The following is a 21899-nucleotide window of genomic DNA, read 5'->3' as shown; positions in this document are numbered from 1 at the left end:
TTTTTGGCCATATCGTCCAGTCCTATTTCATAATCTGTTTCACTGTAAATGATAAGATTAATTCACAAATAAACACCACAACTTACTCAAAAAGGCTTGAAACTAGTGATTGAGACCATGAATCCATTACGGAAATGTTTACTGAGGTAATAAATCAAGTCAGAAAAGGGTCATTTTCTCATAGCATCCTGTATAATCTGACTGCAATCACATCTAAACTCCTGAGATGCGAGGATATACCAGTCTCCTTGTTCTAAGCTTCAAGAGAGCCCTAAAATGCTGCAAATAAAATATTAATTTCTGCCGTTTCTTTTGCATTCAACATGCATGCAGATACATATCTACCTGCAAAAACCTGATACAGGCTTTACTGATAATGATCTTTCAGGTGGCGAAGGTTGACATTCAGCTCCAGGATGTGGTGATAAGGAGATAAATCAAGCAAGAAACCGTCCTTCAAAAGTCACAGAATCTATTTTCTACTTCAGTATAATTTGAGGTTTTTCAGTCAAGGCTTATTTTTATCAACAAGGCATTTCAGAGTGCTGTTACTCAAAACCAGACGCATTACAAAGACAATCTGCTACTTCCTGCTTCAGAGACACTTGAGAAGACTCAGGTGGCAACCTGGGAGGTTTTAAATACCTCTGTGACGGAGCTGCAATAACACACAAGGTGAAGGTGACTGTATCAGAGCGCAGCAGGCTCTGAAGGATTTGGAAAAACCACGATGCCGGGAAGCTATTTAAATGAGAAGCCGCATGTTTATTTATTGTATCTCACTGCAGATTTACATCTATTTACTCATCTCAGTGGTGGTCTCAATGCAGACTCACTCTCACCATCTCCAATATCCCCACTAATGCCCTTTCCTCGGGGGCGAATTGCGTCCTCGGGCTGACTGGGACCCCTTGGCTCCACTCGGTGACCCCCTCCTCCCGCCACCGTTAGCCCCCAGAAATGGCTCTTTAACAAGCTTTTAGCCAGGAGAGAGACCACCCTCTTCAACACCCAAATGAGGAGACAAAAAGAAGCTTTTTCTTACCCCGGGGTGGGTGGCGAGGAGCAGGGAGGGGGGCGATACACAGCGATTACACACACAGCCTTTTGTCGCTGAGGATTTCTAAATGGGGGGTTTCAAAGCGGGGGGGATTAGCGGTGAGAGCGACATTCAATTAAGATGAGATCTCGCCGCGCTCGACGGCGACGACGGAGCTGCCAATTAATCGCCTTAATGTCTGCCTCGTCGCCGCTTTACACCTTTACCTCACAATGAGGAGAAAGGAAAATAAAATGACTGATTGAGGGATAATTCTGGTGCGGGCTGGGAGGGAGGATATTGTAGTAGAAAAAAATAAAAAAAGAAGACGAGCTGGAAGGCAAACTGACAGAAAGAGAAAAAAACGATGAGAGCTATTGGCAGACAAATAAGAAGCTGAAGAAAGAGACAACAGCACCACAGTGAAGTTATTCTCTGCCTCAGAACCTCTCTTTCCTGTGAGCTGGCCTGGGTTTGCTGGCAGCAGCGGGTCAACCATGTGCAGCGTGACCCCTCCATCCTGTCTCTGGCAAACTAATAACACCACTGCTCACACTTTCAATCACACACATATATCACACCCACAAAAAAACAACAAAAAAACACCACAAAGCTGCTCTCTAATCTCCACCCTGAAACAAAACGAGGCCCCGTGAAATAACGACAGCGCCGAGCGGAGGAGATGCAGAACGTGCTGACAGGAATGAAACTGTGATTAGAAGTTATCACTTTTTAATTACTTAGAGAGTGCGCGCGAGTACAGGAGATGGGCTAGAAAATCGCTGTCTTTTTGTATCTTAATAACGAGGCAAATTTGCAGGCTTTTATTGTTATTCATCGGACTGAAAGAGACCAGCGTAGCCTCCCAGCGCTGCCGAACGCTTTCACAGAACGACGCGAAGCTCGCGAAACATCAATACCGCCTCCATTGAAAGTAATCAATCAGCGGTTCAGCGAGTTCCTCTGAAAGTCGACTCTGAATGTGCGAGGGAGGGGAAAAGACTATTTGAGTGTCGCAGCAAAACTGTTGTTTCAGTCAGATGGCCTGGGTTCAAGCTGCTGTGTCAGAAAAAGCTGCTCTGCTGAAGTGTCCTTTGGCAAAACTCTGAGCAGCGTCAGAGCTGCTGGAAAGCTGCTGAGCTGACCTCTGACCTCCCTGTTACCACGGTCAACGAGGGCAAGACTGTACACCATCAAGTTTTGCAGAAAATCCAGCTTCATTGATTGCAGACTCTCTCCAACTACAACCACACTTGATAACGATAAAACATTCCGATAAATATTAAATGAACTGGCATGAAATTTTGTGTTCATGTTCCAGAGATGATGAATGTGAGTTATGAGTTCATTTGGCTTTACTAGCTAGTTCTCTCCAAGTTAAACTGGCACAGTTCTGGTAATCGCATTACTTTTCATGTGGCTCCACCATCAAATCCTAATTTTAATTTGTCCTCTGCTTCATGACTAATGCCTGGAAGACTAATGATGTTCCATCCATCCAGCCTGACTGTAAATTATGTTAAGTGCTAATTAGGAAACTTTTTCATTAAAAAAAAGAAAGACTTTTAAGCATTCGTCTGTCTGAATGATCAACTGGTCGGACACTTTTAGAATTAACCACGGCGCCAACAGGCATAAAGAGCAGCAAGAATCACAGCTGTGAGTGGCTAAATTGTGTTTGTTATGTACCTGCACGGACCCTCTGTAAATACACTCAATGTGTAATAAAATGCAAACCTATTTACATAATGAGCTCTATGCAAAAGCTGGGAAAACAAACTCAACTGTAAGCTCATGGGTCATCATTTATTTATATGCTAATCACACTTTTCTAATTAATTACTCATGTTTTTGTTTTAATTTTTGAGAGAAACCAAATGTATTTTCAGGTTGTAGCTGACTCTCAGTCTCGTGTGTGTTGCATAAGTAGCATCAGAAATAGCGACTTCAGGCCCTTGAGAAAAGAGGTTTCAAAATGTAGAAGCTCCTTTATCAACACACAGACTCTCTGGTGCGATCAAGAAGAATTTAACAGGTTCCATTTGTTGAAACTTGGCTTTTTAAATCATGCCTGCTTCTGAATTTAACTAAAGCTGTTTGTATGATGTTCACAGAGCAAGCAACAGACATTTAAGGGTCTTTCTGGGAGGACAGGAACTAGAAATTGTCTCTGAATTTAAAAAAAAAAAATGTTTTGGTGTGATTCTTGATTCCACACTGTGTTTCAAGAGTCACATTAAAAGAATATCTAACAGAGTGAAATTCAACCTGTCCATCCCCTATTGTCCTTTATTCTGACCTACTGTCCTTTTATTGTCACTTATCATCTTTTATTGTGACTTATTGTCCTTTTATTGTAACTTAGTGTCCTTTTATTGTAACTTATCTTTTACTGTGACCTATCGTCCTTTATTGTGACCTATTGTCCTTTTATTGTAACTTATCTTTTATTGTGACTTATCATCCTTTTATTGTGACCTATTGTCCTTTATTGTGACTTATTGTCCTTTTATTGTGACTTAGTGTCCTTTTATTGTGACTTATTGTCCTTTTATTGTGACTTAGTCTTTTAATTGCGACCTATTGTCCTTTTATTGTGACTTATTGTCCTTTTATTGCGACCTATTGTCCTTTTATTGTGACTTAGTGTCCTTTTATTGTAACTTATCTTTTATTGTGACCTATTGTCCTTTTATTGTGACTTATTGTCCTTTTATTGTGACTTAGTGTCCTTTTATTGTGACCTATTGTCCCTTTATTGTGACCTATTGTCCTTTTATTGTGACTTAGTGTCCTTTTATTGTGACCTATTGTCCCTTTATTGTGACCTATTGTCCTTTATTGTGACTTAGTGTCCTTTTATTGTGACCTATTGTCCTTTATTGTGACTTAGTGTCCTTTTATTGTGACCTATTGTCCTTTTATTGTGACCTATTGTCCCTTTATTGTGACCTATTGTCCTTTATTGTGACTTAGTGTCCTTTTATTGTGACCTATTGTCCTTTTATTGTGACCTATTGTCCTTTATTGTGACTTAGTGTCCTTTTATTGTGACCTATTGTCCTTTATTGTGACTTAGTGTCCTTTTATTGTGACCTATTGTCCTTTTATTGTGACCTATTGTCCTTTATTGTGGCCTATTGTCCTTTATTGTGACTTATCGTCCTTTTATTGTGACCTATTGTCCTTTTATTGTGACCTATTGTCCTTTATTGTGACTTAGTGTCCTTTTATTGTGACCTATTGTCCTTTTATTATGACCTATTGTCCCTTTATTGTGACTTAGTGTCCTTTTATTGTGACCTATTGTCCTTTATTGTGGCCTATTGTCCTTTATTGTGACTTATCGTCCTTTTATTGTGACCTATTGTCTTTTTATTGTGTATGTATGTGAAAACCCGAGAAAGAACTTAAGTCTGTAGAGCTAGAACAGAGCCGTGTACAGTGACAGTCTGGTAATGCCTTCACTTGTTTTCTGTTCCAGACAATATGAGGTTATCAAGAGAGCGCATGTAAACACGCTTTCTGTAGGTGAATCAGAGAGAAGGTGGATAGACGCAGTTGAGGAGCAAATTAGACCTTGACAGATGCAATAATCCGATATTGTGCATTAATTATCTGCAGCAGCGACATTGAGGGTGGTCAAGGAAAACCTAGAAGTGGATTCAGCCAATTAATCTCAGCAGCTAGTGAGTGTAAAACCGCAGTAATGAACAACTGATCTGCATGCAATATTGGACATGAGGTACATAAAGCAATTCTTACAACATGTTGCTGCCTCTAAAACATGAATGAATAATTGCGATGCAGACGTGCTGACAGACACCTCCACACACAAACACGCTGGCACGACCAGGCAGATGGCTGACAACTTAATGCGCCTGCATCATTATTACGTCTTTTATGGAACCAAATTGTCGCTAGCGCTCCACAAATTTCCACAATTATTTGCCACTAGCAGGGGAAAGAGTCGAGCAATTAGAACCAGCAAGGGGGAAAAAAGGGTCGACATGAAAATGCTGTTTCTTTGTTTGTGTTTTGGGGTAAGTTGTAGATTTTGGCGTTTAATCCAACTTGCAGCTTTCGTTTGATGAAAAGTCATACAGGAGGCCTTTAAAAACTGTTTCACATCCATTTCAGGTCACATTCTGAAGCCAAAACCTTGTTATGGCTGAGAAATGGAGAGACGGCATCAGTGTTTGCATGTTTGGTGCATTTAGTGCTGCTGTGGGATTCTTTCACATTCTACTCTATTGTTGTTAAAGTTAAGTTTGAGCAACGTAATGATGGGCAGTCTTGGTAAAATGACCCCGCAGGAAGTTTTGTGGCTTTAATTAGGCCATGTGAGCTCAAATTTTCATTTTCATGAGTGTTACAATATGAAATTATTAGAAAATAGTTTTTAAAAAGAAGGAATCATGACTAGAAGATGAGCCTAACCCAACCACATGGTGGTAGAACCTTTATAAATGTACCTAAAATGCATTTTTTGAAGTTTTTCTAGTAAATCAGAGAACAAATGGCACACCAATGCTTGTTTCTAACACTCATACACTCCAAAAACTCCAAATCTTACCAAGTCTGTTTGTCTTATTTTTAGTCAGAATGTCTCGTCTTACTTGATTTAAGATAAATTCACTTAACAAGCGACATTTCAGCAAGATGGAGGGACTTATTTTATCTTGTTTTAAACCTTGTGTTGTCCTGCTAGTCAAATTGACCCATTTTAAAATTTGAAAATGCGGAAAAAAATATTTTCAAAGTGAAAGCTTCCACATTTTCAAAAATTTTTTGGAATTTTTTTTTGATGTGAAAAAAAGAAATGTTAAAAAAAGTTTCTTAAAGAACATTCACAAAAAAAAAATCAACCAAAATCCAGCGAAATTCGCTGGATTTTGGTTGATTTTTTTGTGAATGTTCTTAAGAAAATATGAGAAGTTTTACTTTAATATATAATCATTTTAGATATTTTTAGGATTTTTCTTGGAAGATTTTTACTCATTTTTTGAAAATATTTACAAGAACTTTCTTGCCAAATTTGGAGGATTTTTTTTGATAAAACTTTTAAGGAATTACTGGAATTTTCTTCCTGAAGGTTTTGCAAATTTTCATAAATCTGGGGTTTTTTTTGCTGATTTTCTGGGATTTTTTTTCAGACAAGGAAACTATATTTTTTGGTGCCCGTAAATGAGGACAACAGGAGGGTTAATACATCTCAAATTTGGAGGTTACATGAAAGCGAAAATCTATTTTTGAGTGAAAAACTGCTTTTTCTTTATCATGTCTGGCTTATTTTAAGACACCCAAGCTTGACAATCCTGGTAAAATAGAGCTAAGAATAAATTTTCCCAGCTAATTTTAAGATCTCAATATTCTAAATATAATATCTTATTTCAAGAAATCTTACCAAGCATTTTTCACTTGTTCTGTTGGCGGATTTTTCCACTTATTTCAAGGTAAAAGTTCCTTGAAATATATATTTTTTTCTTGTTTTGAGAGGGGCATTTTTTCCAGTTTAGAGTGGATGTAAAATAGATCTGGTTTCTGTTTTCAACAGAGCTCAAATGCTCCTTTACACATGCAGAAAGAATTTAAAACCCCTTCCTATCCTTATGCACTTCAAGGACCTATAAGTTGGAAAATATTCACAGTCTGAAGGTGAAAATTTGCATGGCTTCATTAAACACAAAAATGTTATTGTGCATAAAAATGAATGGCTCTGAGGGTCAGGTGTGTCGTGTTATTATAACCTCCACATCTGTCCTCTGCTGGGTTCGCTGTGTGCTCCTGTTTGGCTACTTTTTAATGACCAACTATTCCTGTGTGGCTGTTTCTGTGTGTTTATGTAATCCTCTGCTTTCTGCGGGTCTGCCACATCCACATCCAATGACGCAGAACCTCCAGAGCGCCCGCCTGTGTGCGGCGTGTATTTGCAAGCGTGTGTGTACGCTTAAGGGACATCAAAACGCCTTTGAGGTGGAGGACTGTGCTGCAGATAAGGGCCAGATCTCACGGGGCACCGACAACTTCAACAGCCTCGATAGAGACAGGAGTGAAGGCTCTCTCACATTCTCCCTCTCCACCGCCGCCGCCGCCTCCCCCCCCCGACTCTTTAAGTCTCTCTCTAATGCACAAATACAAGCAAGTGTTAGATGAAGACTGTAGAGGCTCTTCAAAGTGCACTTGTTATGCCAAGACTGCTGGGCCATTAATGAGGGCAAACTATTTTCGGAAGCAGTAACTTAGCTGTTTAAAGATGCGTGGTGTGCTCATGTGTGTGTGAGAGAGAGAGCACTTGTGTTCAAGTTTTTATCAAGGGCTAGGTGTTTAGGAGTGTGTGTGTGTGTGTGCATGTGTGTGTGTGTGTGTGCAGCCACTCGAGGTGTGAATATGCATCAGTCACTACAAAGCCCCGCGTGTCTTTCTCACAGCGCTTTGAAGTAATGGAACTGGAAAAATCAGAACAACCACAAAGGACAGAAGGGAGAGAACAGAAGAGCAACGGGCGAAAACATCATTTACACGCAGCGAGTGACTTTCAAGGGGCCACCTGGCTGCGTGGATGTATGTTTAAAAGTATGTGTTTATTGATAAAACGTCCCCCGTGAGCCGCAGCCGAACCGCTTCACAGGCCAGACGCTGACTCCTGACCCCCGTCTGCCGCTGCAGGTAAACGGTCACTTAACACCCGCGGCGCGTCGACAAGCGCCGACACGCTTCCTGCCGGGCCAACCGCCGCTCGCATGTGTGCGACTTCCTCCGGCGTTGCTGTGTCAACAAACCAGAGAGGGACAGGAAGGCCAGGGCGAGGTCCGGGTGCGTTTGCGACCATGTGTCAAAAAAGGCATCGACATAAAGAAAAAAATTCCACAAAGCGGCGGATAAAAACAGATGAAGGGGACACAGAAAATGACGGCAAAAGTGACGAGCAGTGGGGAGAAAACATCAACAAAAGCAGCAGCAATGCACTAGAAAACCTGCCCCTCTCAAAACAAGAAAAAGAACTTTTACCTTGAAATAAGTGAAAAAATTTGCCAACAGAACAAGTGAAGAATGGCTTGGTGAGATTTCTTGAAATAAGATATGATATTTAGAATACTGAGATCTTAAAATTAGCTGGAAAAACTTCATTTAAGCTTCATTTGACCAGGATTGTCAAGCGTAGGTGCCTTAAAATAAGCCAGATATGATAAAAAATAGTTCATTCAAAAATAGACTTTTGCTTTCATGTAAGCTCCTAATTTGAGATGTTTTAACCCTCCTGCTGTCTTCATTTACGGTCACCAAAAAATATTGTTTTCTTGTCTGAAAAAAATCCAAAAAAAATCACCAAAAAAACTTCTGAAAATTTGCAAAACCTTCAGGAAGAAAATTCCAATAATCCCTAACAAGTTATATTTTGAAAAAAAATCCCCCAAATTTGGCAAGAAAATTCTTGTAAATATTTTCAAAAAATGAGTAAAAATCTTCCAAAAAAATCCTAAAAATATCTAAAGTGATTACACATATATCAGTAAAACTTCTAATATTTTCTTTAACAACATTCACAAAAAAAAATCAACCAAAATCCAGCGAAATTTGCTGAATTTTGGTTGATTTTTTCGGGAACGTTCTTCAGAAACATTTTAATCATTTCTTTTTTTCCACCACAAAATGTTCAAAGATTTCCCCAAAATGTTGAAAATGTGGACATCAGAAGTTTCACTGTTAAATTATATTTTTCCCACATTTTCAAACTTTAAAATGGGTCAATTTGACTCATAGGACGACACGAGGGTTAAACTTATTTTGAATTTTCTTGTAAAATGTAACTGGCAACAAGATAATTTCAAGATTGTTTGACTTAACAAGATATTTAAGATGCATTTTCTGAAAACAAATCCCTCCATCTCGCTGAAATGTCTCTCGCTAAGTGAATTTATCTTAAATCGAGTGGGATGAGACATTCTGACTGCAAATAAGACAAACAGACTTGGTAAGGTTTGGAGTTTTGGCAGTGTATAAAAAAGATGAAGGGGAGACAGAAAATGAGGGCAAAAGTGAAGCGCAGTGAGGAAAAATGATCAACAAAAGCAGCAGCAATGAGAGAGAAGAAAGGATGGAGGTGGTGAAGGTACAGCAGACGGTGGGAGGACACGGCCGCCGTGTTTTTCTGTTTATTCACACGCTCTTACCAGTTCCCGAGGCAGGAAGAAGTCCTCCTGCCGCGCCACCACCACACACACATTCTCTCCCTGCTTGGTGCTGCGCAGCATGGCCACCAGTTCCTCCTGGCTACGGCCTGTCATGTCCACTCCATTCACCTGCACGCACACAAAAATAAACAGCAGTAGATTAAAGTCCAGTGTCTTATCCGCTGGCAGTGCTGCGCTAACACGTACCCAGTGACACGATGCTTCCTGTGCCGGTCTGGAAGTTTAAAATGTAACTTTAAAAAGAGCATTTAGTCATGTTTCTGTAATGACAGCCTGGTTGTATCGATCAAGCCTTTGAGATATTCTGCATTCACCACAATTTATGACTGTTTAGACCAGGGGTGTCAAACATGAGGCCCGCGGGCCAAAAGCGGCCCTCCGGAGGGTCCAATCCGGCCCAACTTTGTAAAAATGATAGAGAAGACATTAACAGTAAATGTGTAAAGTATAAATTTAAAGTAATTTTCAGACGATGTCAAGTTGTTTTGATCAGAAAGTAAAATCCTAGATTGCTCATTGTCATTTTTGTAATATTTTGTCTTGTTCTTGTTACTTTTTTGTCTTTTGTCGTTTGCTTTCTCGTTTTTGTCATTTTGTGTTTCTTTTTTGTCTCACTCGTGTTTTTTTTCTTATTTTTGTCATTTTAGTTTTGATTTATTCATTGTTCTGTGTCGTTTTGTGTTTTTTTTGTCTCATTTGTGTTGCTTGTGTATGTTTTGTCGTTCCGTTTCTATTTTTGTCATTGTCTCTTTTTTGTTGTGTTTCGTGTTGTCTCATTTTTTTGTCATTTTGTTTCTCATTTTTGTCATTTTGTGTCTTGTTTTTGTAACATTTTGTCTTGTTTTGGTCATTTAATGTCTTTTCTTGTCTGACTTTGGTCATTTTGATCATAAAGTAAAATACAACATCATTCGGTTCCAGATAATTGAGGTTAAATGCGTTGTTCCTTTGTGGAAACACTGTGATCTGTAAGCTGTAATGTGTAAATGATAAACTGAGGCTGAATGTTGCTGAAATTGAATTTACTTTTCTTCAGAAATTTCAGGTGGTTCATGATAATTTGTAAAAAGATAATTCCTTAAATGTGAACATTTTCAGAACATACTTTTTTGCACTAAAACAAAGGAAATAATTGGAAATTATGTTTTTTTTACAGGTTATTATGCTGTGATTTTACTGGTCTGCAACACCTGAGATCAAACTGGGCTGAATGTTGCCCCTGAACTAAAATGAATTTGGCACCCCTGCTAGAAGTTGTCTAACTGGATGTGGATAATTCCTTGGGAACATGCAGTGACTCAGTCTGACCAGCAGGGGGGCCACAGTGCTCCCCTTCCATGATGATGGTGATTTCCCTGCTCTGCCCACTGCTGCTCCTGTTTGTTTTCTCCTCGGTGGGAGATCGCCTCGCTGAGATCCGTCTCACCTCCAGGATGCGGTCTCCGGGCTGCAGGCGGCCGTCCTTGATGGCTGCACCGCGCGGCAGGATGTTCTTCACCAAGATCGGCCCCGGCCCGTGGACGGTGGAGTCCCTGGTTACCACGGTGAAGCCCAGACCCTCTGCGCCTGCACGAACAAAGCAGCCTGCGTCATGGTGTGCACTGGGGACATCTATGCCCCTGAAAACAAGACTTAATTATGAATTTTATGACTTTTTAATTTGGTTTTAATTGAATTTGCGCTCTCATCTCCCTCTTCTGTCACTTTCTCCTTTCTTTCTCCTTCTCCACTCACCATGGAGTCTCTATATCCTCTCTTGTCCTTCGTAACCCCATCTGCAGTTTTAGCATCGTCCTCCACATTAACTACTCTTTAAGTGCCTGTTTTCCTCCGGGGGTTAGTTGCCTGGCTCAGCCTCTGAGCCGCCGGGAGCAGGCTTCTCCCCTAGCCGGATTAGACAGACTCTGCCTTTAATTTCACGTGTGAGCAGGCCGAACGGTGGCTGATGGTGGGAGGTAGAGGGAGGAGATGGAATGAAGGTGGAGGCAGAGGAGAGAGAGAGAACCTGGGAGATATCATTCCCCTCTGTAGCTTCCCTCCCCGGGGGATGTGATGTGATTTCCGCAAAGATTCTCCTTGTGCCTGCGTTTGCTTTCGGTGTGTGTTCATTTACAAGTGTGTGTGCGTGTTTTCCGAGGCCACACACCCAATGCGCCAAACATCAACCCCCAGAGCCTCCACCCTCTCCCTTTTTCACGGCCTCACAAGCCCCAAGCCATGAGTGAAATGTGCCACGCTCCGTGTGCGACTGTGTGAGTGTGAGCGGGGAGAGCAAAGCCGCCGTAGCATACTAAAGGCGGTGAACGATGCTATCTGGTCTCCGAGCTAAGCCTCTGCCTGCCCTACATTAGCGCACCTAAACCTCGCCACCTGTCAATCACCGAGAGAAAGAGCCTGTTGCCGAGGGAGAGGGTGTTAGAAACCCCATAATATCCTCTGCTCTAATCTTGCATCAGCTGAAAGGCAGAGAGGGAGACAGGGGGGTGGAAAAAAATGAAAAAAATCAAACAAAAGCAGGATGGAGGGAAAAGGGAGGCATGAAAAGGTGCTGGAAAAGAAAGAAAGTAACAATAAAAACGGGTGAACGGGGCTTTGAGGTGAAGCTGGAGAGTGTGCAGCCCAATTTCTTCTATCCTTTCATCTGAGTGTCCTGCCTTTCTCTGGATACCTGTCATGAGAGAAAGTGTGTGTGTGTGTGTAGCCCAATTACAGCTATCCATTCAATCCCCTATAACACTGCAGAGTGCTAGAACAGAGCGTGTTCACAGTCATAAGAGTCTATTCCCATGCTATCAACACATGAGCTCTCCTGCACTGAGGGATAAGAGATAAGGTGGCTGGGATGCCAGATTGACTCAGTCTGGGTTCAAATATATAAGCAGACAGTTGGTACGGTTATGCAGAGATCAAACAAAAATGAAATGCTTCCTTCAGTATGGATTAAACCAATCAATACTTCCACAGGTTGTTTTGTGAGAGTCTGACGGAAAAGCCTGAAGTTGATGGACAGGACAACATCTAGGGCTCAAGTCAGCTGCTTGGTTTAGCAGGTATTACACAAGAAAAACAAATCTGGATTAATGGAGACACAAATGACCAAACAATTCCTAATTTTCACGCTTGTCCTTGCTCCCCATATGTGTAATTTTGATGCTCAGACATCATTTTTTGGGTTTTATCGATGCCAGGAGACGGTGGTTAAAGACAAAGTTCCTTCTGGATATGAAGAGACATTCCCACAACTTAGTACTGCACTTTAAAAAAGATGAAAGACTTGCAAGAGAGGCCAATAGTGATAATAAACTTTACAGGGGGCCCTTAACTTACGTCAGAGTTCCGTTCCGACAGATGGATGTAAGTCGATTTTCGCCATAAGTCGACACTCCAGAGAAAATGTAAACAAAGTCGCTATGTGCATCACGATATTGATCGGTTCTTCACAAAATGCATGAATAAAAATGACTTTCATGCATGTATTAGTTATTGTACACGAAGATAACAGAATATCGCACTGTTTTTACAACTTAATGTAATAATGCCGATATTCGTCAATGTTTGTTGAAAAAGCTTTTATTTTGAAGTTGTCCTTTGACAGTTGTCACTTCCCGTCCATCATTTTGACATTGAGCTTTTCACGCAAGTGCTTTTCTGGATGCATGGCTCTCTACTTTGTAAACACCACAGAGGCATAAGTAACTAACTTCATTTTTGGACTTATTGGCTAAGTTAAAAGGATTTATTAACATGTATTTATGTTGTTTTATTCTGTTTTTGTTGCAGTTTTCATTCAGTTTGTAATGTGTACCAAGAGCCACAGTAAATTAAAGTTTTCTACGACTCACAATTCATTTTGCAAGCATGAGTTTAACTAGTTGCACCGCTGCAGCTTTTACCATCACCATTTTGTTTGCCATGAGAAGAGTCTGACTTACGCTTGGGAGCCATAATGAAGGGCAAAAAGTTAGTGAATGTAGCACAGTCCAAGGTGGCATACAACCAGAGAATGTAAACAAAGCCGTCTTATCGTGCCACATGGCCATGGATTCATCTACTCGTGAACTAGTTCCATGTAACCCCTTCTGACGCAACGATGAAACGCCGTAAGTCGAGGACGTCATAAACCGAGGACCCCTGTAGCTCTGTCATTGACTGAGGATGTCTTTATGCCCAATATAAAGAGTTGACGTAAAATAAATGGACAATCAGTTGCTTATTTACCCTTCTTCAGGTCGATCTTCATCCTCTTGCCACCCTTCTTGTTGGTGAGGCTGGGCAGGCCGGGCAAAACAGGACTCTTAGTGGTCAGTGGGCTCTGGTTGTCGGTTCTGGGTATCGGAGATGAGCTCGCCACCGTAGATGGAGGTGTTGGAGAAACTCTCTCCAAAGAGCTAGGACCAGACTGGTGCTCTACTGGTGACGCTCTTAGCATAGCTGGCTCTGGGGTTTTGGCTCGATTGTCTGGTCGCTTCACCTCTGATTTGGCAGTCACTTTGGGATCTAGTCTGAGCTCTGGATGGGAGTCGGTTTTAGGACGGACCAGCATGGGGCTCTTTGATTTTGCCGTGGTGTCTTTGCTGTCGCCGGTGAAAAGCTGGCCGATAAGGCTCTTCTCGTATCGTGGCTTGTTGGCGGCTGGTAGGACCTCCAGACGCACTGAAGAGCTGGACATGGCTTGACGGAACACCTCCTGTGATCTAAGGAAAGGGGAAAAAAAGTAAGGAGAGCAGCAATATTTAATTTGTTTATCCATTCATATATGTGACAAAGGAAGACATCTGGGACAGCTCAAAGAGATCTGCTTTGTGGAACACGACAAAACTGTAAACCAACAAAAAAAGATGACGGAATTCAAGGGGAGCATAAAAGGAGAACAGACAATTGGAAAGCAAAGAATGAGGGGGGCGAATGAGGCCTGTGCATGGCTAATGGAGCTGTATTTCAGTTTGGATCAAGAACAGAGTGACTCTTCCAGCTGGTTTGGGACACTGTGGTCCCTATCAGATGGAGGGACCTTACAGCAGGCTCCTATTGCAGTTTTAATAGACTACTATCAGCACAACATTCACACAAAACAGACAACACAGTGGGATGCTGTTAAATGGACCTATTCAGCTCCACCTCTGAAAGAGCGAGAGAGGGCGAAGGAAAACAGGGAAAAAAAACGGGGACAGGAATTTGTAGTGTGAGAGGAAGAAATTAGAAAGAAAGCGAGACAATACTCTCTTGTGACAGTAGATGTGGCGGTGAGATACGACGGGGCAGAGAATGTGAGGGAATTGTCTGGCTGATAGTGGAAGCAAACTGAGTGACAGGTGCGATATCTCTACAATGCTACAGTGGTGATGGGTGGGTGGGAGAATGCACACAAGCACACACACAGAAGCTTATTTTTCAGCTTTTAGGTTTTTTTTCGATGTAGCTCCTAATCGAGTCCCCAAAAGAAAGACCTATAGGGGTTGTGTCACGATAACCTGATCCAAATACTTTTCAAATCTTGAATCTTTCTTTCCCTTTTTCAATACCAAATAGATAATTTAGCGTTTAATGAGAACTAAAACACAATAGATTCCCTACAGGATTCAAGTTTGACCGGGTAGAGTGGAAACAGCTTTGACTCAGATTTTGTCACTTGGATAACACTTCTTCTCTCATCCCCTCAAGCCTTTGTCCATACAGATAACACCCAATCAGGATTCAACCTGCAACCGTTGACATGCCAGAGTTCCCCTTTAAGTCCCTTGTTGTTTGCCCCCACCACAGAACTCCTTTGCTCCATTACCCTCAATCAAAACTGGAGTGAGATACAGACACGAACAGAGGTTGTCTGTTGTATGCAGATGATACGATGTTGTACACACCCAACTTTATTTTAGTACCTGCTGTCCTTACAACACGATCTCACGGGGATTCGTGAAACTGTCACGTACACACGTGGACAAAATTGTTGGTACCCCTCAGTTAAAGAAGGAAAAACCCACAATTCTCACTGAAATCACTTGAAACTCACAAAAGTAACAATAAATAAAAATTTATTGAAAATTAAATAATCAAAATCAGCCATCACTTTTGAATTGTTGATTAACATAATTATTTAAAAAAACAAACTAATGAAATAGGGCTGGACAAAAATGATGGTACCCATAACTTAATATTTTGTTGCACAACCTTTTGAGGCAATCACTGCAATTAAACGATTTCTGTATTTGTCAATGAGCGTTCTGCAGCTGTCAACAGGTATTTTGGCCCACTCCTCATGAGCAAACGGCTCCAGTTGTCTCAGGTTTGATGGGTGTCTTCTCCAAATGGCATGTTTCAGCTCCTTCCACATATGTTCAATGGGATTCAGATCTGGGCTCATAGAAGGCCACTTTAGAATAGTCCAACGCTTTTCTCTCAGCCATTCTTGGGTGTTTTTGGCTGTGTGTTTTGGATGGTTGTCCTGTTGGAAGACCCATGACCTGCGACTGAGACCAAGCTTTCTGACACTAGGCAGCACATTTCTCTCCAGAATGCCTTGATAGTCTTCAGATTTCATCGTACCTTGCACACTTTCAAGACACCCTGTGCCAGATGCAGCAAAGCAGCCCCAAAACATTACTGAGCCTCCTCCATGTTTCACCGTAGGGAGAGTGTTCTTTTCTTCGTATGCTTGCTTTTTGAGTCTTGAACTTCTGAATAATATGAGCCACTGTTGTCACAGGAACTTCAAGCTGTTTAGAGATGGTCTTATAGCCTTTACCTTTAAGATGTTTGTCTATAATTTTTTTTTCGGATGTCCTGGGACAATTCTCTCCTTCGCTTTCTGTTGTCCATGTTCAGTGTGGTACACACCTTTTCACCAAACAGCAGGGTGACTACTTGTCTCCCTTTAAATAGGCAGACTGACTGATTATGAGTTTGGAAACACCTGTGATGTCAATTAAATGACACACCTGAGTTAATCATGTCACTCTGGTCAAATAGTTTTCAATCTTTTATAGAGGTACCATCATTTTTGTCCAGGCCTGTTTCATTAGTTTGTTTTTTTAAATAATTATGTTAATCAACAATTCAAAAGTAATGGCTGTTTTTGATTATTTAATTTTCAATAAATTTTTATTTATTGTTACTTTTGTGAGTTTCAAGTGATTTCAGTGAGAATTGTGGGTTTTTCCTTCTTTAACTGAGGGGTACCAACAATTTTGTCCACGTGTGTAAGTTTTAGTTTCGGTTTCGTGCGCACCAACACGATTTCGTCATGTTTTTCGTGCCGCTCACCACGAAATGTTTTTCGCTGTGGTAATCACATCTGAAAGTGGTTTATACCGGCGGATTCATGACGATCTAAGCTGTCCATCGGCGTATACTGCTTGTGTGATCGCGTTTGCGGCCGCTGGCCGCCGGACATTCTTGAAATTCCTATGCAAATTGGTAAGTGTACCACCGGCTTATGGTTAGGTTATGGTTAGGTTATGGTTAGGATTATGGTTAGGGTTATGTTTAGGGACGATGTCATGCAAAATATAGCGTTGGATTCGCCGCGGTTTTACATTAAAAATATAATATACACATTCTTTTGAAATACGTTCTGAGTGGCACGAAAAGTCCGCCGTTTAAAATACATTGGTGTGCATTTCGTGGTGAGCGGCACGAAAAACATGACGAAATCGTGTTGGTGCGCACGAAGCCGAAACAAAAATTTACGTGACAGTTTCACGAATCCTCGTGAGATCGGGCTGGTCCTTACCACTTCTACGTCCTTCAGTTTACTTTTAATTTCAATAAAACCAAACTGGTGCCGCTTAATGCGGAACTAGCCATTTAAAGTCGCCCATAGTAGCTTTATTTATCATCTTGTTTGTGGTGCACTCCCTAAATTTTTAAAGTTACCCTGACCTACCATTTAAGGCAGGTCAAGAGACTCCTGGGTTACAAAAACTGCTTTTAAAGTGATCTAAACCAGATGTAGGTGTAGCAGTACCAGATTTAATGGTGTGTTGCTAATCCCATCAACATTCAGGTGTAGACTACAGAGATGCCCCAATAAGGATAGAGATAGATGTCACCTTATTAAAATAGCATTAGTCCTTCCCGGTTTACTCTTCCATGAAAGGCCCCAAGAACATTTAAGATTTGGAATCATTTTAGACACTTCTTTGTCTCCTTCGGTTGCTTCAAACCCTTCTTTCCCTGTCTCATCATCGTCTATTCTCAGTAATAAAAGCTTCAGGGATCTCTCCATTAGTCTTCAAGAACTCCAAGCAGTTTTGGCCACTTTTTCCCTCCCGTCTACTTGTCCTTTTCACTCACTGTGGGCTCATTTTTTTTACCATCCTGGAGCTCTGTGGAAATACCATAGCCATGGCTAGAAGAAGTCAAAAATGACAGTTATAATGCCATAAATCATAAAAGACCAAAACAAAAGTCAGCCCTCTTTGAATACTTGTTTTGCAGAAATAGAAAAAGATATGAAAATGCACAACATTTTTCCTCAGTTCCCACGTGTTACTAAAATTAGAAAAAATGGTTTGACTGAGCCTTTTTCCTTGTTTACAACCACGACAAACGAGGCTTCTTTTTTCTTTACAGTACTCTGCACATCAACTCTAGAAAGATATTTCAACATGCTGAATGTATCTTCCATTTTATTTTCTTCTCCACTTTGTATAAACACAACCTGCAGTTCACCCAAAATGTCTCGGAATTTTTGTCATGTGACGATCATTAGCAGCTCAGTCAGTCACGTTTCGCATGTTTGTTTAGGCCGCCAAATTTGAGTGTCAAAAAACTGGAAAATAATTAACAGTTGGGTTTCAGTAGGGTCTTCGCACATTTCCCAAAGTATCTATTGTGTATCATCATTCTGTCTAAAAACACAGACATGGTTTCTGGTCTGCACCATCGAATCTTAATTCAGAATCGGTTTCAGATTATTTAGCACCAATTTCACCTTCATCCAAACCCCGGCCTGCTTACTGTGCGAAGGTCTTGTCCTGGAGCGGTGTGTCGTTGATTTGAACAATAGCCTCGTCTTCCTTGAAGATATTCTCTCTCTTGGAGCGACTGTTTTCCTCGATGCCTTTAATGTGGAGGCCCAGGGTCCTTGCAACACAGACAGAATAGGCTCGACATCAATGCACAGAGGCAAACACGTATGTGATTGCATGCCAGCACTTGAACTTTTTCTGCATTTTTATGAGTCAACATTGCCATCTGCCTTTTCCTTATGAGAGCCTCCTTGAATCCAAATGGATGTACTGAGGGGAGAGAGTGTAGCTGTGTGTGTGTGCTTACCGTCCACTGAGAGAGGAGCAGTAGGGGACCACGTGGATTCCCAGGGGCCCCTGATGACCCGAGAACTCAACCGTCCTCGTCAGAGCACTGTGAAGAAAATACACAATAAATCAGGATGTGGTGCAGAAAATCCTAAAAACACAGCGATCCAAAACCGCACCGAACCTTTTCCATGTGCAAGCTCTTCAAAAGCCATTTGCATTTTCCTCCCGGCTACACAGATAGGGATACAAATTAGCTTACAGGTAGTCCTGCCAAACATCAGAATGATGCCTGTGTGTGTGTGTGTGTGTGTGTGTGTGTGTGTGTGTGTGTGTGTGTGTGTGTGTGTGTGTGCGCGATCGGGACGCAGGTGGCTACTTCACCTCTTATCTACCTGCTTCTCAACTACCCAATCTAGCCGGTGGACAAAAGAAGACAGCGGGAGATAAAAGAGGGAGACAGATAGAGGAGCAGATAGAGATGAAACAGAATGAGCTTCTCTAATAATCTCTGCAGAGCCCTGAACTGTGGTTTTTAGCAGCAGATAAACAAGGACAATACTACTAAAGATAAACAGGAAAAGGGATGCTTTTGATATTGGTTGGTGAGTGGGGGAGGCATGGTGGAAGGAGATCACAGCGGACCTCTGTCACTGTCTGGAGGTTTAATGGTACAAATATAATTATGGAGCGTTTCTTGCAAGAATAAAATATTCAGCTGCACGTGTAGATTAAAAGTAAGCTCAGTTTTAAACATGACGGGAATGATCTGTTGAACTGAATTGTTGCCTGAATTACCTCTGATTACTTCTCTTTAAAGCTACAGTATGCAAGATTGTGAGATACTTCAAGTTTCGGAAATCATATGACTATGGGCGAGTGTACACTGATCTGCTTCGAGTCTGCTGTATGAAAAGAAAACATAAAAATTAATATGAGCTTTTAGGGTTTACTTCCTCCTGGATAATCAGTCTGGCAGGTGTTGTTCTGGCAGTGCGCTGAGGCTGGTTGAGCTTTTTGCCTCCAACCAATGGATTGGCTAAAGAGCAGGTATGATTTGAGTAGACCAAAATTTGCTTTGGTTGAAGAAAATCCATCCACACATCCATTATTTATACACTGCTTAATCCTCAATAGGGTCACAGAGACACCCTGGACAGGTCACCAGTCTACCACAGGGCTACATATCGAGACAAACAATCGCACTCGCATTCGCACCTATGGACAATTTAGCATCACCATTTACCCTCAGGACTGTGGGAGGAAGCCGGAGTATCCAGAGTAAAACCCACTCACGCACAGGCAAACTCTCTGCAGAAAGATCCCAGGAAAGCTGCGAACTAGGGATCTTCTAGCTGCAAGACGAAAGTACTAACCACCGAGCCACTGTGCAGCCCTTTTTGGAGAAAATGCTTCACTTATTCCAAGGAAAAACAACTAAAGCCTTCACAATATCAATATTACAACTAAAGAAGCTCTCAGTTGCTAAATGTATTCAAAGAATAGGTGCTTTTTTCCAGAAAATGAGGCACTAGGAAGTGAAAACATCAATCATAGGGTGACTCTTCAGCCTGCAGCAGAAGATGGCCAGTGACTCCACTGAGGATTATTCCACTGCTGTGCGTCCAGGGCAGCCTTGAACATGATGAGCAAACCCAGGGCCTTCCGGATGAAAAGGTGAAAATGATGTACAGGGAGAGGTGGGGAGGGTTTGACTGTCACTGGGAGACTGGAGGGAGCAGTTGCTTTCACTGCACTTGTGTTAGAGTGTGGAAACAGATGTGAGCTGCAACAGGGAGTGGAGAAAGGGAGGTGGTAAACTTAAGGAGGTGACGTCTGAAGCGAGAGGACACAAAGATGTGGCAGAAGATGCAAGGTCACCTGTGAGGAGTGAGTTACAGCGGTCCAAACTAGGGCTGGACCCGAATATCCTGAATATCTGAATATTCGTTCGCTACGGCGGTATCCGGATATCAATTTTGGTATCTGAATATTCGCCCCTCCCCCCCGTCGGACGTTACCTGGTGTAAAGCATATGCGGCATTACTGTCTTCGGCCCACATCGGCTCATATCGGCTCATCTCGTCGTGTCTATGTGATCACCCCTTCCTCCTCCCAGATGAAAAAATTCGGAGCTCGTCTCTTCCCTTCGCCTTCGGCCCACTTCGGCTCATCCCACGGTGTTCGGCTCATCCATTCATGTTTGTTACCGCCAACCGAACGGTCGGGTTGCTGCCGACTCTGACGTCAGGCTTCATTTCGTTGCATAAACACAAGACAAGATGCGGAAGACCTCCCCGCCATCGGACGTTACGGTACGGAACGAATATTCGGATATTCGTCTTTAATAGGGCCCGAATATCCGGAGGCCAGAAACCACTATTCGGGACAGCCCTAGTCCAAACAGATGGTTACGATGTTTGACAAAGAGTATTTGCATTTTCAGATCCAATCTAAGATACTCTCTGTATTGTCATCCACTTCTGTCTTTCATCAATTATACTGTGATGGGGAAGATGGAGAAAAAGCGTCCAAAAAGCGCAATGGCAGACAGAGGCCACGATCATGAAGCTCCTTTTTCCTCCTCAGGTTTCACGAAGCTAGAACGGGGGGAAAAAAGGCAGAGTGACGAGTTGTCTGTGTGAGTTTATAAAAAGAAAACAAGTCAGAGAACAAAAGCACTCAAGTTCAAGGTTTATGTGCTTCATACACGTACACAAGCCCAAGGACTAGCTGGGATCATTATAACACACTCCTCTGTCACTGTCACCCCGCTCTCGTTAACCTCTGCCAGGGTCGCACAAGCACTGCACACACACACTCACACACACACATCCAATTTGCATTCTTATTGCTACATCTATTGCATGCTCACAAACACCATCAGTCACATTCCTCCAAATTGAAAATTCACAGATACACACATGCATCACATTTACATCTATTAGAGAACACGGTTACATCTAAATTACACATGTGCACCGTCCATGAGCGGCACACGTACGCAAACAGCGAATTTACTTTCAGTGATGCTAAACAATCAGGGCCAGGACAGGAGACACACACGAGACATGCAGGTACGAGCCAGTCCTGAATGATGCATCCTCACACAGTGTGCAGTGGAAGCAAACACACACACAGCTTCAGCCCATTTACATTCACACAAAAAACAAACGGCGGCACAAACAAGCTCATCAGAGGCAACCGTATCTTGTTAGCGCTGCACGCTAATATGCAGAGTAGCTCCGCTCACCCATTTTACCATCCCACTGACACAAACACAAACAAACACAGTCGCTCCACTGGGGGAGGGTGGAGAGAGAGAGGCAGGCGAGGGACAGTGGGGTTGGATGAAAAGAGCAACGAGGAGTGAGACAGATGGAGCTCCCACTCTTGGTTGACTTCCTCTAC

The 21899-nt window shown here is 42.0% G+C and overlaps 1 protein-coding gene across 1 annotated transcript in view; it reads right to left on the bottom strand.

Annotated features, from left to right (window-relative positions):
- The window catches only part of pard3ba (par-3 family cell polarity regulator beta a), a 261589-nt gene that overhangs the window by 168806 nt on the left and 70884 nt on the right, over positions 1–21899 (bottom strand). Inside the window, 5 exon segments of the mRNA XM_051942372.1 lie at positions 9214–9342; positions 10661–10800; positions 13453–13928; positions 18190–18315; positions 18508–18594. Of these exon segments, the coding sequence (XP_051798332.1) occupies positions 9214–9342; positions 10661–10800; positions 13453–13928; positions 18190–18315; positions 18508–18594 (958 nt within the window).

This window comes from Acanthochromis polyacanthus, chromosome 22 (assembly GCF_021347895.1).
Source record: "Acanthochromis polyacanthus isolate Apoly-LR-REF ecotype Palm Island chromosome 22, KAUST_Apoly_ChrSc, whole genome shotgun sequence".
Lineage (NCBI taxonomy): Eukaryota > Metazoa > Chordata > Actinopteri > Pomacentridae > Acanthochromis > Acanthochromis polyacanthus.
Note: the sequence above shows the minus strand (reverse complement) of the source record. Positions and strands in the feature narration are given on the sequence as shown.